The sequence below is a fragment of the Quercus robur genome, chromosome 5 (assembly GCF_932294415.1).
Source record: "Quercus robur chromosome 5, dhQueRobu3.1, whole genome shotgun sequence".
Classification (NCBI taxonomy): domain Eukaryota; kingdom Viridiplantae; phylum Streptophyta; class Magnoliopsida; order Fagales; family Fagaceae; genus Quercus; species Quercus robur.
In genome coordinates this window covers 58355320-58373812 of record NC_065538.1, presented here as the reverse complement: position 1 = coordinate 58373812, position 18493 = coordinate 58355320, and the positions used below count along the sequence as shown (strand labels likewise).

The 18493-nt window shown below is 39.7% G+C and overlaps 2 protein-coding genes across 2 annotated transcripts; both read left to right on the top strand.

Annotated features, from left to right (window-relative positions):
• Positions 1-1613: 1613 nt before the first annotated feature.
• On the top strand, positions 1614-2078 carry LOC126728441 (uncharacterized). Its single transcript, XM_050434257.1, has one exon. It carries the CDS (start codon positions 1614-1616, stop codon positions 2076-2078), a length of 465 nt encoding a protein of 154 aa, XP_050290214.1.
• Positions 2079-9466: 7388 nt separating this feature from the next.
• LOC126728440 (protease Do-like 5, chloroplastic) lies at positions 9467-18127 on the top strand. The gene is made up of 9 exons (XM_050434256.1): positions 9467-9511; positions 9702-9938; positions 10790-10939; positions 11401-11463; positions 11580-11669; positions 15646-15768; positions 16027-16114; positions 16839-16913; positions 17797-18127. The coding sequence occupies exons 1-9, from the start codon at positions 9467-9469 to the stop codon at positions 17901-17903; spliced, it is 978 nt and encodes a 325-aa protein (XP_050290213.1). The 3' UTR covers positions 17904-18127.
• The last annotated feature ends 366 nt before the right edge of the window (positions 18128-18493 follow it).

Below are 18493 nucleotides of genomic sequence, written 5' to 3'. Positions count from 1 at the left end.
AAGCAGGGAAAGCCGTCCAAGATGGTCTCATCCATCTTTTACTAAAGATGGACGAGTTCATCGTGGAGGTCTCGTCCATCTTTTGCTAAGGATGGACGAGTTCACCATAGAACGGCCCGTCCAACCTAGGTAACTTCCATAGCGGTTATGGAAGTTACCCCCAATTCTCCGGACTCCTCGACATTGGGAACGGTTACTAAACAGATAACCATTCCACGCATACTATATAAGGCTTCTTCGATGAAGGGTAAGGGGATTCAGACAATTTTACTTTGAGAAAATACTTCTTCCTTACAGAGAGTTCAAAAGTAACTAACTTCATCATCGGAGGACTTTTGGCCGATCCCCACCGGTCCCCTCTGATTCAGTGTTCTTTGTATTACAAGATATAGCCCAAAGATCATCGCTCGAGTCTTGTCGGCCCACTGATATCCAAGGAATCATCAGTTGGCGCCGTCTGTGGGAAGAGATTGTTTCACAGTTTACTTCTCCGTGACACAGGGTTGATGGTTCAGACTAGATCGAGGGCTACTAGCCCAGGCCATCAGGGAAGCAGCAACCCGCATCGCGATCGCCAGTCTGCACCGGTCATGCAGGCGTCATCTGTCCAACATGCGCAATCTATGGCGGACGCTATGGCGGAGTTGACTCGCCAAAACCAAGAATTACAAATGGAGATTAATATGAGGAGGCAAACACATGAAGAACGTGAAGGAGGACAAACACAGAGTCATGGCGGTAGAGAGAATACCGAAATCGGAAGTCAGTTTAGAGGCACCACTTCACGAACGGTACCACACTTGAAGGAAGAAATGGACCAAATGAAGAGAGTTATGGAGGAAATGAAAGAGAATATGAGAAGGGTGAATCCGATAGAAGATTTGGTTCACAGAACTGATTCCCCCTTTATGGCTTCCATCAACGGTCACCCCCTACCATCAAATTTCAAGTTGCCTTCTCTGGATTCATATGATGGAACACGTGACCCGTTTGATCACATAGCCACTTTCAAGACCACCATGCATCTTCAAGGGGTGCCTGATGAGATAATGTGTAGAGCCTTCCCTACCACCCTTAAGGGTCTGGTGCGAGTTTGGTTCCGCAAAATACCCCCAAATTCGGTGAGTTCTTTTGAAGAGTTGAGCAAGTTGTTTGTTAACAATTTTATTGGGGGACAAAGGCACAAGCGTTCCTCGTCCAGTCTGTTGACAATAGAGCAGGGAGAGAACGAGAGCCTTCGGTCATTTATCACCCGTTTCAACAGAGAAGCCCTCAGTGTGGATGAAGCAGATGATAAGCTCCTACTGGCAGCCTTCCATAATAGGGTGAATTCGGATCTGTTTATACACAAACTTTATGAAAAAGAGCCTCAGTCCATGGCCGAACTCGTCTATTTGGCTCAGAATTTTATGAATGCAGAAGATGCGATCATTGCTAAGAAGAGGAAGAGGTCTGAAAGAATGGACGCAAATCCCAGTCGCCATCACGAGTAAGGTACTCGTCCAAAGAAGGGACGGACGGAAGAAAGGAGAGACCGAGAAAGTAAGAAGCCAGGTCCTTCAGTACGGAACCAGCAATATACCCCTTTAAATGCCCCACTTGAGCAAGTCCTTATGCAAATCAAGGATGATCCTTCCCTGAAATGGTCAGAGAAAATGAAGGAGGATCCCAACAAGCGCAATAGGAACAAGTATTGTCGCTTCCATAGGGATCATGGTCATGACACAGACGAGTGTTTTGATTTAAAGCAACAAATTGAAATTCTTATAAGGCAAGGGAAGTTGAGGGGTTTCCTTGGACGAGACCAGAGGGACGAGAAACGAAAAGGGAAGATGGAAGAATCATCACGACCACCACTCGGGGAGATAAGAGTCATTATTGGGGGAAGTTCAACTGGCCAGTCGTCCAAGTCCAAGAAAGCATACTTTAAGGTAGTACAGAGCGTCCAACTTTCTAGACGATCACCGAGAGCAAGGTCCACGGACGAGCAGGCAATCACTTTCACGGATGAGGATGCTGACAGAATTCATCACCCTCATGATGATGCTCTCGTCATCTCCTTATTAATTGCAAACTAAACAACTAGAAGAATGCTTGTGGACAATGGAAGCTCAGCAGACATTTTATATTATCCAGCTTTTTAGCAGATGAGATTAGGACGAGACCAGCTCCGTCCAGTGAACTCCCCCCTAGTAGGCTTTGGTGGGATGAAGGTGCAACCAGTGGGTACTATTTCCTTATCCGTGGTAGTGGGGGCATACCCACGACAAATCACCAAGGATGTGAACTTCCTTGTGGTAGATTGTCCATCCTCCTACAATGCCATAATTGGGAGACCAACTTTGAATAGTTGGAAAGCCGTTACCTCTACTTACCACTTATCAGTCAAGTTTCCAATAGAACACGGGGTAGGGCAGGTACAAGGGGACCAACTGGCAGCAAGAGAATGTTACTTGGCCATGTTGGCCATGGATGAACAAGTTCAAGCCATGAATATTAAAGAAAAGAAGGTTGTAGCAAAGCCTACTGAAGCATTGGAAGACATTTCCTTGGATGAAGATAACCTTGAGAGGTGTTCTAGGGTTGGAGTAGATCTAGAAGAGAAGATTAAAAAGGACCTCGTCCAGTTTTTGAAGAAAAACATTGATGTGTTTGCGTGGAGTCACGAGGATATGCCGGGTATAGACCCTAGTGTCATTACCCACTGTTTGAATGTATGTCCTTCCTCCAAGCCTGTGCGGCAAAAGAAGAGGGTGTTTGCCCCTGAGAGAGATGGTGCAATCAAGTACGAGGTCCAAAAGCTGATGGTAGTGAAGTTCATTCGAGAAGTGTACTACCCGGATTGGTTGGCCAATGTAGTAATGGTCAAAAAGGCAAATGGCAAGTGGAGAATGTGCGTGGACTTCACTGATCTGAACAAGGCTTGCCCCAAGGATAGCTATCCGCTACCGCGCATTGACCAGTTAGTAGACTCAACTGCAGGCCACAAATTGCTTAGCTTCATGGATGCCTTTTCGGGATACAATCAGATAAGGATGGACGAGGCTGACCAAGATAAGACATTTTTTGTCACCAGTCAAGACTTATTCTGCTATAAGGTAATTCCATTTGGTTTAAAGAACGCAGGGGCGACATATCAGAGGTTGGTTAACCACATGTTTCGTCCATAGATTGGGCGGAATGTGGAACTCTATGTAGATGACATGCTGGTGAAAAGTCAGGACGAGGGAAGGCATCTAGACGACCTGCAGGAGACATTTGACACACTGAGACAGTATCACATGAAGCTGAATCCTAGCAAATGTGCTTTTGGAGTATTGTCAGGGAAATTCCTTGGCTTTATGGTCTCCTACAGGGGAATTGAAGCAAATCCAGATAAAATTCAAGCAATATTGGACATGAAGCCACCGCAAAATACCAAGGAAATCCAATCCCTCACTGGACGAGTTGCCGCGCTTAACAGGTTTGTCTCTAAAGCTACTAATAAATGTTTGCCATTTTTTAAGGTTCTCAAAAAAGCATTCGAATGGACTGACGAGTGTCAGAGAGCTTTCGAAGATTTGAAGGCATACCTTACCATGGCACCGCTGCTGAGTCCATCAGTGGAGGGAGAGGAATTATATTTATACTTAGCGGTAACCCCGCATGCCATGAGCTCAGCGTTGATAAGAGAGGAAGATAAAGTGCAAAGACCTGTGTACTATACAAGCAAGGCATTGAAAGGAGCGGAAGGACGGTATCCACAAATGGAGAAATTAGCCTTCGCACTGATCACCGCTTCTAGGAAGCTGAGGCATTATTTCCAAGCACATGTCATTAATGTCATGACAGATTATCCGCTCAAGAAGGCAATGAATAGACTGGAAGCTGCAGGACGATTAATCCAGTGGGTTGTGGAGCTCAGTGAGTTTGATATTAGGTATCAACCAAGGCATGCCATAAAAGCTCAAGCCCTAGCAGATTTTATTGCGGAGTTTACCCCAAGTCATAATGAGACAGAAGATAGTAAGAGATGGATCGTCCACGTGGATGGTTCGTCTACACGGCATGCAGGAGGAATTGGTGTGGTCCTGCAATCCCCAGAAGGAGATAAACTGAAACATAAAGTCCGTCTACAGTACCAAGCAACTAACAATGAAGTCGAATATGAAGCCCTCCTCAAAGGGCTAGAATTGGCTAAGTCTGTGGAAGCCAAGTCCATATGTGTCATGGGGGATTCTCAACTGATCATGGGGCAAGTAAATATGATGTATGAAGCGAAGGAAGAACGAATGAAGAAATACCTTGGTAGGGTGATGCGCCTTGTGAAAAGATTTGAAAAAGCTGATTTCGTTCAAATCCCAAGGGAGGAAAACGTGGAAGCTGATACTATAGCAAAAGAAGCCTCAGCAAATGAATCAATAGAGAAGTCAGATGAAGTTCAATATATGCCAAGTATAGATGTCCCGGAAGTACAACAGGTGGATAACAGAGAAAATTGGATGACCCCCATTATATCATACTTGAAAGACGGTCGACTACCAGAAGAGAAGGACGAGGCCAAGAAGGTGAGGGTGAGATCAGCTAGATACGTCCTTATGAATGAAGTGCTATACAAGAGAGGTTTCTCTCAACCTTACCTTAGATGCTTAGCTCCAGACGAAGCAAACTACGTACTGAGAGAAGTTCATGAAGGGGCATGTGGCAATCACTTAGGAGCCAGATCACTTGTCCACAAGGTCGTCCGTGCAGGGTATTACTGGCCGAACATGCAAGCTGATGCTAAAGCATACGTTAAGGTCTGCGACCAGTGCCAGCGGTTTAGCAACGTCCCCAGACAACCATCGGAATACCTCACCCCAATGGTGGCACCGTGGCCCTTCGTACAATGGGGACTGAACATTTTAGGTCCCTTCCCTTTAGGAATAAGGCAGATGAAGTTTTTAGTGGTGGGTATCGATTACTTCACCAAATGGGTGGAAGCAGAACCGTTGGCAAATTTCACACAACAGAATGTGAAAAATTTCGTGTGGAAGAACATTGTATGCGGATTTGGAGTGCCGAAGGTATTGGTGTCTAACAACGGACGACAATTTGACAATGCACTCTTCAAGGACTTTTGCTTACACTTTGGAATTCAGAACCATTATTCCTCGCCTGCACACCCCCAAGCCAACGGCCAAGCTGAAGTTGCAAACCGATCCTTGTTGAAAATCATCAAGACTCGGCTTGAGGGGGCAAAGGGAGTATGGCCAGATGAATTACCAGGAGTTTTATAGGCGTACAGGACCACAGTGAGAACCCCTATAAGGGAGACTCCTTTCAAGCTAGCCTATGGAAGCGATGCAGTTATACCTGCAGAAGTACATATGGCTAATCATAAGGTGATGATGTATCAAGACAAGGATAATGAGGACCAGCTTCGTCTGAACCTCGATCTAATAGACGAGGTAAGGGCAAACGCAGAACACAGGGCAGCAAAATACAAGAACCTCATGGCTAGACAGTATGATGCGATGGTGAAGTCTAGGCGTTTCAACATAGGAGATCTCGTCCTGAGAAAGGTCTCTTTGTCAACCAAGAACCCAGCACATGGGAAGTTGGGCCCAAACTGGGAAGGACCCTATAGAGTTATCAACTGTAAAAGGCAAGGATCCTACTACCTGGAGGCCCTGGACAGGAGAAAGTTGGAACATCCTCGGAATGTGGAGCACCTGAGGAGGTACTATCAGTAAAAGTGAACCTATGGACGAGCCTGGGTCTTGTCTGTCAACTAACATACTACTATGTTTGATGTTGTTCGTGTTTTATACTACTATGTTTGGTGCTGTTTGTGTGTGAAGTTTGAAACTACTATCTTATTACTTATTATGGTTGTGTTATGGTTATGGACGAAGTTATGAAGTATGTACTTATTAAATAAAAAGGCATCAGTGTGCATGTGCCTTATATGTAAACAATATCTATGTTATGTACAAAATGTTGTGTGAATTTTACATCTCCATGATATTGTCGTCCAAGCCAATCTTCAAGAGGATTGAAAGATCCAAGGCGAACAAAATCTCTGGACGCAGAGATGTAACGTCTAAATTTTCTTGAATAAAGCAAGGAAAAAACCATAACTACACTCGTCCAAATCATGGACGAGGCAAAGCCAACTGAAACAATCCAAACTCTGGACGAAAGAAAAAGTTGGCAGAATAAGTAAGATGGTATGTAAAATTAGCTTGTAAGTCTTAAGACGAATCAAGCTAAGTAAAAATACTACCTGTTAAGACGAGTTAGACTACCAATATGAAAAATATGTTCTCGACATAGACGAGCTAAGCTGGGTTTGACTTAAAATAGCTTAGCAGCATTTGTCCATGCAAAGAAAATGAGATCACTTGTCCATGCAAAGAAAATAAAACTTCATTCAAAGGGTGGACATCCCACGTCCAAAAACCCTTGATTAGTTCGAAAAACTGAAATGGTTTGCTTAAAAGACCCGTCCTAAAACCATGGACGAGTATAGTGTATTCTTGTTACATAAAGAAGGTCCTAAAACAAAGGACCAAATATGAGCCAAAAAAAAAAAGAGAAAACAAATACTATTAAGTTTAAAAGTCTCGTCCTAAGCAGGGGGAGCATTCACATCAGGCTCGTCCTGAGGAGGCTGAGTATTGGCGTCGTCTTCCACATTAACGTCCTCAGAGCTGGTCTAGAGAAGAGAGCTTGTGGCAGCAGCAAGGTTAAGCTTGATTGAGCTAAAGTCAACTCCAGGGAAGTTCTCAATAGCGTCCATTCTGAAATCTTCAAAACCAGCTGCATAATTGCGATCCAGAGTGTCCGTATACACTTTGGACGACTTGAATTCAGCCACAGCGTCCTCTTTTGCCTTGGAGAGACGAGCATTCAATTCGTCGTTCATCTTTTGCAAGTGATCAATGCGAGTATCCTTCTCCAATGCATCAGTCCTTAGCTCCTCGATCAGCTTGTTACACTCATTGACCTCGTCCTTAGCTTTTGCAGCAGCCCCAGCCCATTTTTTACAGTCAGCATTCACCTGTTGAATCCTCTTCTCCAACAAGACTCTCGTCTTGTCTAGCTCTGTTGCCTGTCTAGACGCTGCTATAAACTTTGACATGGCCTATGAATAGATAAAACAACATAGGATGATTAAGTGAGGAAAAGTTGCTAACTGAACAAGGACGAGAGATATTGACGTACCTTAAAGAGGTCATGGACGCCTGAATGCTCAAACTCCTTCAAGCCCATGTTATAGCACATGTTTATGTCCTCGTCCTGGACGGCCATCTAGAAATGTTCCCAAGCCAGATCTTCATTCTCAATGATGTTCGTAGAAGGCTGGGATGAGCCAGGCGCAGGAGACTTGGCCAAAGGAGTTCTGGGCGGAGGAGTCTTGGACGGAGTGGACTCAACTGGAGTGGACGAGTCCACATCAACTACCTGGATGGAAGGCTGAGACTGTGGAGGTTTGGACTTAACCACCTTGGACGAGCCCTGCTTCACTCTTTTGTCTCGACGACTGGGGAGCCCTTCCAAGTCAATGTTCTTTGGCAAGAACTTCCTTTTGTCCCCAGCCGTTGGACGTGCCTGAACCTCAAGACGATCCTGGGTCTGAGCCTCCGGACGTTTCCCCTCACCTGCAACTTCTTTCCCTTTGTTCTCTTTCATTGTTGACATTCCTAAAACGAGATAAACGGATCAGGAATGTATACATAAAAAAAAAAAAAGGCATAGTTTGCTAAAAACTTACTTTTACGCACAGTAACTTCGTGGGCGATAGCTTCGTCTGAAGGCTCAGGACCTAAACCCCACTTGGCTAGACATCTAAGCATGACAAGAGAACGAAAGCTCCTGTCTGTATGAAGACGAGCCCTGTGGATGCGGTCACGATGAAATTTGCTCAAGAACTGACGTTTGGCAGCTACAACACAATGAACAAACAAAGGTTAGAAATTGTAAATATACCAAATAGAAGAAAGTATAAAAATAAACAAGGGGAAGGGACGTACCTTCTGGACGAAGGTTCCCTAGGTCCCCAGTGTAAGGAGGAAAGGGATCCCTGCCAATGTCCACAGGGTTCCTTGCCCAGAAGCCTGAAACAAAGATGAATTCCGTCTTCCACTTTCTATCAGATGAAGCTAGGGACTTGATTAACCTATAATCATTCCCCCTAGCAGTAAACTGATAGAAACCCTCAGATTGACTTATTGCAGAAGGTTTATAACAATAAAGAAACTCGTCCACTGTAAGAGGACGGTCCCCACCAAAAACTTCCCTCCACAAAATTTGCATGGAGATAACTAATCTCCACGCATTAGGATTGAATTGACAAACACCTAAACCTAACTTGACTAATAACTCTCTAGCGAAAGCATTTAAAGGAAACCTAAGGCCACCTAGGAAGTAAGATTCATAGACGCCTATTCCAAAACGTGGTTCACAACACCACTCTCCACGGACGGGCAGCCTAGGGTTAAACTCGTCCGGGATTTGATACCAAGATCTAAGACTATTTAACCTTTGTTCGTCTGTCTTAGAATGGACGCCTACAGCGCAACTAAAGACGGTTTCTACCTCGTCCGTAGGATTGGACGGAGAACCAGCTTGAGAGCCAGAAGCTCTCCTAAGTTGTTCTTGGACGACCTCAATAGGGAACCCAGGGGCCCCAGAAGAGTAATTCTCGTCCGTGCTTCCTCCACTATCATCACTAGCACTGCTAGAACTAGACCTATCACTACTGTCCTCATAGTACTCGTCTATAGCCTTATTAAGGCTATCAGTGGACGAGGAAGCAACAGACATCTCTAACAAGAACCTTAGAACCTAAAGACGAAGAGAAGAAGAGTACCTGGCTCTAAACGGAAGAAGACTCTAGACGCAGAGGAACTCCTAGACGAGGCTCTAGACGATGGATGTCAAGGAAGAAAATCTCTGAAATGAGAAGGGTTAAGGGAGGCATTCCACTATTTATAGGATGCTAACCTGGGTATTCGAAACGACCCTACCAATACAAAAACGACACATGGCATCTACCTTGGAAAAATAAATCGACGGAATCAGTCGCCAATAAAAAAATGACACGTGGTGCATTGATTTATTAACCAATTATATATACGTCCAAGGACGTCCAACTCTTTGGAAGACCCACATGGACGAGGGGGCAACTGATGGTGTCACAGAAATCATCCAACTCCATAACTCGTCCATATGTCTCGCCCAACGAAAGACAAGCTACGATAAATCAAATAGGCGAAGTGAATGTTCCAAGCGTTCTGGCTAACCTCGTCCGTCTATGGACGGACAATACCTCATGGAATCTTACCCATCATTTAAGCAGGGCAAGCCGTCCAAGATGGTCTCGTCCATCTTTTACTAAAGATGGACAAGTTCATTGTGGAGGTCTCGTCCATCTTTTGCTAAGGATGGACGAGTTCACCATAGAACGGCCCGTCCAACCTAGGTAACTTCCAAAGCGGTTATGGAAGTTACCCCCAATTCTCCGGACTCCTCGACATTGGGAACGGTTACTAAACAGATAACCATTCCACGCATACTATACAAGGCTTCTTCGATGAAGGGTAAGGGGATTCAGACAATTTTACTTTGAGAAAATACTTCTTCCTTACAGAGAGTTTAAAAGTAACTAACTTCATCATCAGAGGACTTTTGGCCGGTCCCCTCTGATTCAGTGTTCTTTGTATTACAGGATATAGCCCAAAGATCATCGCTCGAGTCTTGTCGACCCACTGATATCCAAGGAATCATCAACTTCCTCTTCCTCTAATACCCCAAAGTCACAGAAGAACCTCCTTACGAGTCGGAGGGCAATAGCATTTGGTCCAAGCCTATTTGTTGCAGTTGCTTCTTCTTTAACTCACCTTGCACTTGCCCAACAGCAACAAGAAGACCCACTTGAGCAAGAAGAAGACAGAGTAGTGCAACTCTTCCAGGTCTTATTACTCTTCCTCTTACTCACTCTTTTTCTTCCGTTTCTGCATTTGTTTTTGGGGGACATTTTAATAACAATAATTTGCTCTCAAACTGATACTACTAATTTTTGTAAATGTGGTCATTTATTTCACCCATTTTTGCTTCTGTTTTGAGTGATTGGAACAATTTGTAATTTTCTTTTCGCATTTGGGTACCCAAATTTTTTATAAAAAAAAAAAAAAAAAAAAAAAAAATCAATTTAGGCCTTTTTGGCGTTATAATACCACTTGGTAAAATTGCTATGAAGGGTTTTTTAGGGCTCTATATGAGTTTTTATTTTTGGAATAAAATAGGTTTTAAGTCGTCTATGACTATGAGAAAACCAATTGCAATTTATTTAAACAATAGAGGTATATTTTAAAAATTGCAACTTTAGGGTTTAATTTAAAAACAAGATCAAAATTTAAGGTTTATTATTTACCAAAAAAATTTCTTTAGAATATGTACAAATTTTTAGAGTGGAAGCCCTAACAGCTGATAAGGGACATACTGCTTCGATAAATTAACCTTAAGCAGCACATTGAAGAGACAGAGATAGAGACAGTGCACACCTCCACCATAAGACATTATTTTAAATTGCAGCACAATTGGTTTGATACCATGCCTTATGAAGTGAAGGTCACTCGTTTGAATCCCCCCTTTCCTCCTCCCCTTAGGGCCAGAACATATCAAAAAATGAAAGAAAGAAATAAAGAAGGCATAAATGTTAATCAGTTGTGTGTGTGTTTTTTTTTTTTTTTTAATTTTCATCTTTGCCCTGCATGCTTGTATTGATTGCTTAACTGGCGGAGTTATTTTTGAATTATTGTAGGAAGCTTCACCATCTGTTGTTTTTATTAAAGACCTTGAAATAGTTAGAAGCCCCAGGACCACTTCTGATGATGTCAATCTTATTGAGGATGAAAATGCAAAAGTTGAAGGGACAGGTTCAGGCTTCATCTGGGATAAGTTTGGTCACATTGTAAGCTTTCCCGTCTTCTGTTCTTGTGTTTGAATCCATCTTTAGCGTTATATGCTATTGCTTCTTTGTTTTCCTTATCTGCAAAGTTCAGTAGCGAGTTCCCTAAACAATTATTGTCATCAGATTATCTTTGCAGAAGAAAACACCATGCAAGACCTGGGTTTTGTTGATGGTTTAACATCTTTTCCTAAAAAATTTGAAAAATGAATATCATATAACAAAATATACCATATTGCTAACATCCTTACACCCAATGTTGCAGGCTTGCAGCTGATACTTACATATTTACCTGCATTTATACTTTTCTCTAGAAAACTGAAAGATGGGTTCATTTTAAGCTTGAATTTTATGTATGAGTTAGTGATATGCATACTTACCAATCTAATTATATATATGTTTTTAATACCTATGGGTGATTTCTCCAATACAAATGAGAAAAGTCTTATTTTTGTGTGTGACAGGTCACTAATTACCATGTTGTAGCTAAATTGGCAACAGATGGGAGCGGGATACATCGTTGTAAGGTTTTGGCTCTTTTCTTTCAGTTATTATTTTTTGTTTCACTTGTTTTGACAATCATCATTCAGTCAATGTACTAGCCCTTTGTTTGAGTAACAATGCTTCGGTTCTGTATTTACAGATTTATCTAGCGGACACAAGAGGCAATGGCTTTTACAGGGAAGGAAAGATTGTTGGTGTTGATCCAGCATATGATCTGGCCGTCCTTAAGGTGTGCACTGAAACTGTCGTTTAATTTCTTTGCCACATATTAAGCTTCTTATCATGGATATATAATGTAGACTTACTTTTATAGAAAAAAAAAAAAGCTGCAAACAACTTAGGGTGAATTCCAGGAGGTACCTCATGATAAGGCTTATCTCATAGACTATTTTGATATTGACTAGGTTAAAATATAAGTTCAAAAACTAAGAATGGAAACATTGTAAAATAATCTACTGCCTATATTGCAGAGAAGCATGAAAGTGCTTAAGATAACTTAACCTCATTTTCTGGGAGAGCAATGAAGCAGTAGTGGAGTGTTGCACCCTAGATGGTGAGAGTCCAATAACCGAAAGCATCACTAGCTTAAGCTTTGTCATGAGCATCATGGAGAACATGGAATTTGAATCAGGAAGGATCACCTTGTAAGGTAAACACCCTTGACCGATAGTGAAGTATCAGGGAGTGAAATAGCATGAAACCGTAAGCTCCCAAGTAGTAGGAGGACCTCGGAACTCTGACCGTGTGCCAGTTGAAGAAAGAGCTAGTGACTCATGGGTAGTGGCTTGGTTAAGGGAATCCACCATCGCCATAGCGAAAGCAAGTCTTCATAGGGAAATTTTTATTGCTTATAGACCCAAACCTACGTGATCTACCCAGACTAGGATGAAGCTTGGGTGAAACTAAGTGGAGGTCTGAACTGAATAATTTTGAAGAATCAACGGATGATTTGTGGTTGGGATGAAATGGCACCTATTAATTATTTTTACATTTAGATGTTGCACTTTGAAATGCATATACATCTATCTGTTTCCTCTTAACTTATACAGTTGTCCTTGGACTAAGAAGTTTTGCATTGTTACTAAATGCTGTTCGCTTCAGCACCAGATCATATATGATGTAAAAATTGGTATACAAACGTCATATAAGGAAAAGAGGTGGAGAAATTTTCATACTTGAAAAACAATTAAGAGATATGGTTAATACTAGATGACATAAACTTATCTCAATGGAACTGTTTATGATGTCAATTCCACAAGTGATGCAGACAAAAAGCCACAAGAAATCAAACACGTTTGTTTTAAGACGATAATCCTTGAATCCATAAGGTGAATTTTGGAATCCACTAGAAAATTATAGGAGAAAACTCTCAAAATTTTTTTATTAACGAAAAACCAAATTGCCTTGGAGGTTACAATGTACATAAATAGGAAAAGATAGGGCTGCAAGGAGACCCTTAGAAAACCCTGAACAAAAGTACTCCTAGGGTGGTTAGGAGACACCTAAACTCCCTAATTTTTGTTAAGCACAGAATTAGGCTCAAAAATAGGAAAAATTACCAAAAAGAAAAAATTTTAGAATATTACAAATCAAATGCTATAGTCTTTAGGAGACATCTCAAAACAAACTAGACCTTATTTTGAATTTTAAATTGAAAGATATAACATAAAGAAAATCTATCATAACTAGCAAAAGTACGAATTAAAGGAATTTTGCCAAAAAGCGGTGTAGGTCATGGTCGTAAGGCGATGAGTTTTGATCCTCACCCTGATTCCCTTCTAGTCACCAAATTTCACCTTAATTTTGTTTTTGGCTCGAATGATTTTTATTAGTACTTTTCTACTCCTAAATTTCTTACGTGTTGACTTTTGACATTCTCTCTATAGAAGGAAAGTCTGTCCTGTCCATTCTAAATCAACTAGCCCATTGTGGATGGAAAAGACATTAAGAAAATTAATGATACAGAGAATAATGATGGATTGACAACAGATTTCTAAGGGTCTGTTTGGATAGAACTTATTTTGCTGAAACTGAAAACTGAAAACACTATAGCAAAATAATTTTTAAATGTGTGAATAATACCGTGGGACCCATTTTTAATGAAAAAGTTGCTGAAAAGTGTAATTTGTGAGTCCGTGAACAGTGCATATATACACTGTTCACAGTCAAAAGTTGCGGCTACTGTTCATAACAGTGATGAACAGTAGCGTTTTAGCGTTAAAAATAAAATAAAATAAAATAAACTAAAACGTAAACGTAAACGCAGCAACTTCTCAGTGGATCCAAACACACACTAAGGATTAAGGTGTGGAGGTAAGTTTTATGGTCAAGTTAGAAGCTGAGGTGCAAATTAAGCATCAACATGGTAATGATGAATCATTGCATCTGAAATCAATTGAAAGATAAATTTTGTGAGTATTTAATAAATTGAATTTTATGTTATCCTTTTCTTAAAAGACAATAATGCACTACAGAGTGGCAGCCCTCACACAACCAAGAAGCAGCCCCTGCACTACCCCTGAATCTGCATCATCAAAACCACTAACTCATGCATGCCCTAGGATTTGATTGTGGGGTCTTCAGCACAATTGTGATGATAAATCAATCATTAAAGTTTTTTTACTAATTTATCTTTGTGTGAGATGACACTGGGATCAGGGTCATGATGTGAATCAAGCTATAATATTGGCTTTTGATTGGCTTGCAAACGTCTCATTAGAGATTGTGGTGAGATGTAAGAGGCAAGCTATTAAGATTTGTTTATTTTCAGGTAAATGCATGTTTACTTTAAAGCCAAGCTCGAGTTGAACGATGTATGTTTTAATAGGCTTATTAGTGCTTTTAATATTCCCAGCTACTACTTGGTCTCAACTTATGGTTGGCTCAACTAGAGGCTTCTTGGTGATCACTCTTGAGTCTTGAGATAAACAAAACAAAGACAAATGCTGCTTGGGGATCATCAAATTTAAATCTTAGCTTTCATGACCTATTGCTCGATTTGGTTTGCCTTGTATACTATCTTAAATGAAAACTTATATAATTTCATTCTCTTTATATTTTCATTGTTGAATAGAGTTTCATTCATCAAGTTGAAGATTTTAGGATTGGATATATGCTATTACAAAGCTTAGTTTTTTATCATGTTTGATTTGACATGCCATGGTTAACTACTATATACGGTAGCAAAAAGTCTAGAAAATGTATTTGGTAAGAGAAACAAAAGTTGACCTTTCTAATTGGAGGAAAAGTTTGATGCAAGGAGCTCCAAAATCATTAAGATTTTATTTTATTTTTGAATTGTTTTTTTAGAATTTAGAATATTGATTTTAATGTTGAGGGTTTTATGGGATTTAATTAGATATTTTCCATATTGATGTAATCCCTAAAACCTTGCAATTAATCTAAAAAAAAAATTAAAGCAATATGGGAACATCTTCTTTTAGCTAATGCAAATTCATAGAATAGGGAAGGATAATGGCGGGGGGTGGTGGTAATTGGAGGCAGAGGAGACCTTTGGCAAGCATAGCTTCAAGGCCTAAATAGGAATGCTTCATGCTCTTTAGAGTCAATTTTGGGGCTTGGGAGGGAATCAAATGCTTCCCAGCAAAAATTTCACCTATTTGACTCCTTCCATTAACAAAAAAACAATGAGATATCATTTTCTATGTAGCTCTTCCTAATATACCTCCCACGAGCTGGACAAAAACATGGAAACTCTATCATTTGTTGATTACCATGCAATTATTCTAGCAAACTGAACTAAAAATTTGTAATGTTATGTAATGAAGTGAGATTTTACATTCCAAGAGATGTATTATTATCTCCCAGCTATGAAGTCTTTGTTTTGACCTCAGCTCATATATGATGGGTAACCAGCTTTCTTGGAATCATATTTACTCAATATAAAAGTACCGGTCAAAGACAAGATAGAAGGCCTTTCAAGTATGACCTGCAGCGTGAAATGCACATGAGATGGAAGTATCCATGGATTTTCCCTTTTCACCTTTGCAAAGAACATATAAAACTAATTTACAATGTGTACTTCATTCATTATCGGCATAAACAAGAGAGATTTCGAAGAGTCACTTCTAAGGACAAATTTCCTTATTCATTCCCTTCCACATGATGACATTTTTGTCTACTTGTGGGTGTTTTGCATTATTTCATCTCTTTGTAAAATTATTCAAACATAATATGATGGGCAGGTTAGTGTTGAAGGGATTGAATTAAAGCCTGTTGCTGTTGGCACATCTCAGAATTTACATGTGGGTCAAAGCTGCTTTGCCATTGGAAATCCTTACGGATATGAGAACACTCTGACAACAGGGGTAATTTCTCTAATATGTCTGCTATATAACCAACCAAAAGAAAAGAAGAAGCAAAAAAAAAAAACGTTTTAATACCAAGTGTGAACTATAAAATTTCACAACTGAGGTCATAATCTATTTTAAGTCTATTGTACTTTGTTTTGGAGTACTTTGAGGCTTTGAGCAGTCAATTGAGAGTGTTCTTTTCTCATTGGCATGTGGCCCTGTCTTTGGTAAAAGAGTCTAACATCCATGTATTTGTTACTTTGAGTTGTGCAGGTAGTCAGTGGATTAGGTAGGGAGATACCCTCGCCAAATGGAAGGGCCATTCGAGGAGCAATTCAAACAGATGCTGACATTAATGCAGGTAAATTTCATTTTGCTTTCAAATATTTGAAATTCCTTGATAATCATCACTCTTTTTCTTACTTCAGTAAAGATTGTATTTATTCAATCCATCCTATTATATCTAAATTCTTTATTGTTGAAGATATACTCAGTTTTGTATATTGCAAATATGCAACCATTACTCTTTGTCGTTGTCGAGTGATATAAGATCATACTACTATAATTAGCTACCCAGCAAACAATGAGGCATTACCTAGTGCACTGGCGGAACCGTAGACATTTGAGTGGGGGCAGTTGTCTTCACAAAAAATTTCTAAGATTTTATGAAGTTATGGTTTGTTCAAATTTTCAGAATAGTTTTGGATATTTATCTGATTATTACACCCACTGATATAAGATATTAAGTAGAGTTTTTATTCAAGTAAATGTAACTTTGTATTGAAGTGTCCTTAAATTTCATTTTAATTTTTCCTCAATTAAGTAACCTTATGATCAATTGAATTATTTGGATATAATTTGTACTTTGATTGAGTCATTTGCTTTTTATCTGCATTGAGGGTGGTTTTATAGTTTAGGATTTGCATTCCACAATCTTGAATAGATTAGAATTATTGTTTTTTATATGACAAAGTTGAACTGAGTTCTTACCAATGCTAATTTTATAGTTAAATGAATTGCTATTCTTACCAATGCTAATTTTCATTCCATGATCCTTCATACTTTGTTACAAGGAATCTGTACAGGTAATTCAGGAGGGCCATTAATTGATTCATATGGCCATGTTATCGGAGTCAATACTGCAACTTTTACTCGCAAAGGTGAAGAGATGCTTCTTAGTTAATTTTACTTCTCTTAATTGCACCTTTGACCTGACATTTTGATAAATGGACATCATGCACATGTTTTTTTTTTTTTTTCCCACTGTAATAGCTTGAGCCACTTGTTTTTTCACTTCAAAGGTGCATTGCCTTTTGTGATATAATCTTCAGTAACTCGTTCAGCATTTGGAAGGATAAAGAATGGGAGAAAGTATAGGGGAAAAGAAAAAAACTTAGGTACATTTCCCCAGGTATTGTACCATAGGTTCTCCAACTAAACACAACTGCATAAATAAATTAAAAGAAATGTAATTAGAGAGAGAGAGAGAGAGAGATAGGGGAACGATGAGGTCCTATTTCATGAACCTTATTTTTGAACCTTAAGAAAATTCATATTTCACAAACCTTATTTCTACTAGAATAATATATATATATATATATATATATATAGGTTAAGTTATTACAATTTATAATTGAGGGATTAAATTGAACTTCACCCAATAATTAGAGGAACAAATTAGTTATTCAGGTGCGGTTTGGATCCAGTTTGTTGTGTCCCTTTTGCAAAAATGCGCGTTTCAGCTTCTTTTCTTTTTTTTTTTTTTTTTGGCTTTCAGCCGCAAAGATTGACTTTTCAACCGTGAACAGTGCACGGATGTACTGTTCACGGACCCAAAAATATCACTTTTTAACAACTTTTTCATTAAAAATGGGTCCTACGATATTATTCACACATTTAAAAATTATTTTGTTGCAGTATTTTCAGTTTTCAGTTTCAGCAAAATAAGTTCTATCCAAATAAACCCTCAATCTAAAATATAATAAAGATGCTAGAAGCCAAGATCAATGTTTTGAATGCTATTGGTTCTTCATTGTATTGTAGGGACAGGAGTATCATCAGGTGTTAACTTTGCAATACCAATCGACACAGTTGTTCAAACTTTACCTTACCTCATTGTGTATGGAACATCTTATGAGGACAGGTTTTGATCATGTTTGTAAATAATATGAAACATGTACTTGATTGGTCTTACATCAAGCTTCGAAGGGTAGGGTTTTGGTCATGTTTGTCCATAAATATTCTTTTGAGTGGAGTTTATTACACACCACTTAACGCACATAAATAAATGCACACATCATTTTTGCACTGACAGTATATGTGTGTATTTATCCTAAATCATAATTCCTATTATCATACTTAATATCTTGGGCCACCACATGATGTCATACTTAATATCTTAGGGCTGGAACACGCCCATGGATACCCCTTGCCCTCATGGCAAAAGGAGGTACCACTTTTGCCCAACAATGGCTATGGTAATTTGATACCCCCAGCCCTTATGGCAAAATGAGGTACCACTTTGCCCAACAATGGCTATGGTAGTCATAAAACAATTAAGCCATAAAACATAACTCTTTTAATTGAATCATGCACGTTGGGATTTAGAAGCATAGAGGGCAGTGTTAATTATGCATACCATTTTGCACTCAGGTCCATACATAGGTGAATATGAACTGAAATCGTGAGTTGAAGATACAAAATCCTAATTGTTTGTTTTGTTTCTTAACACCAAACAATC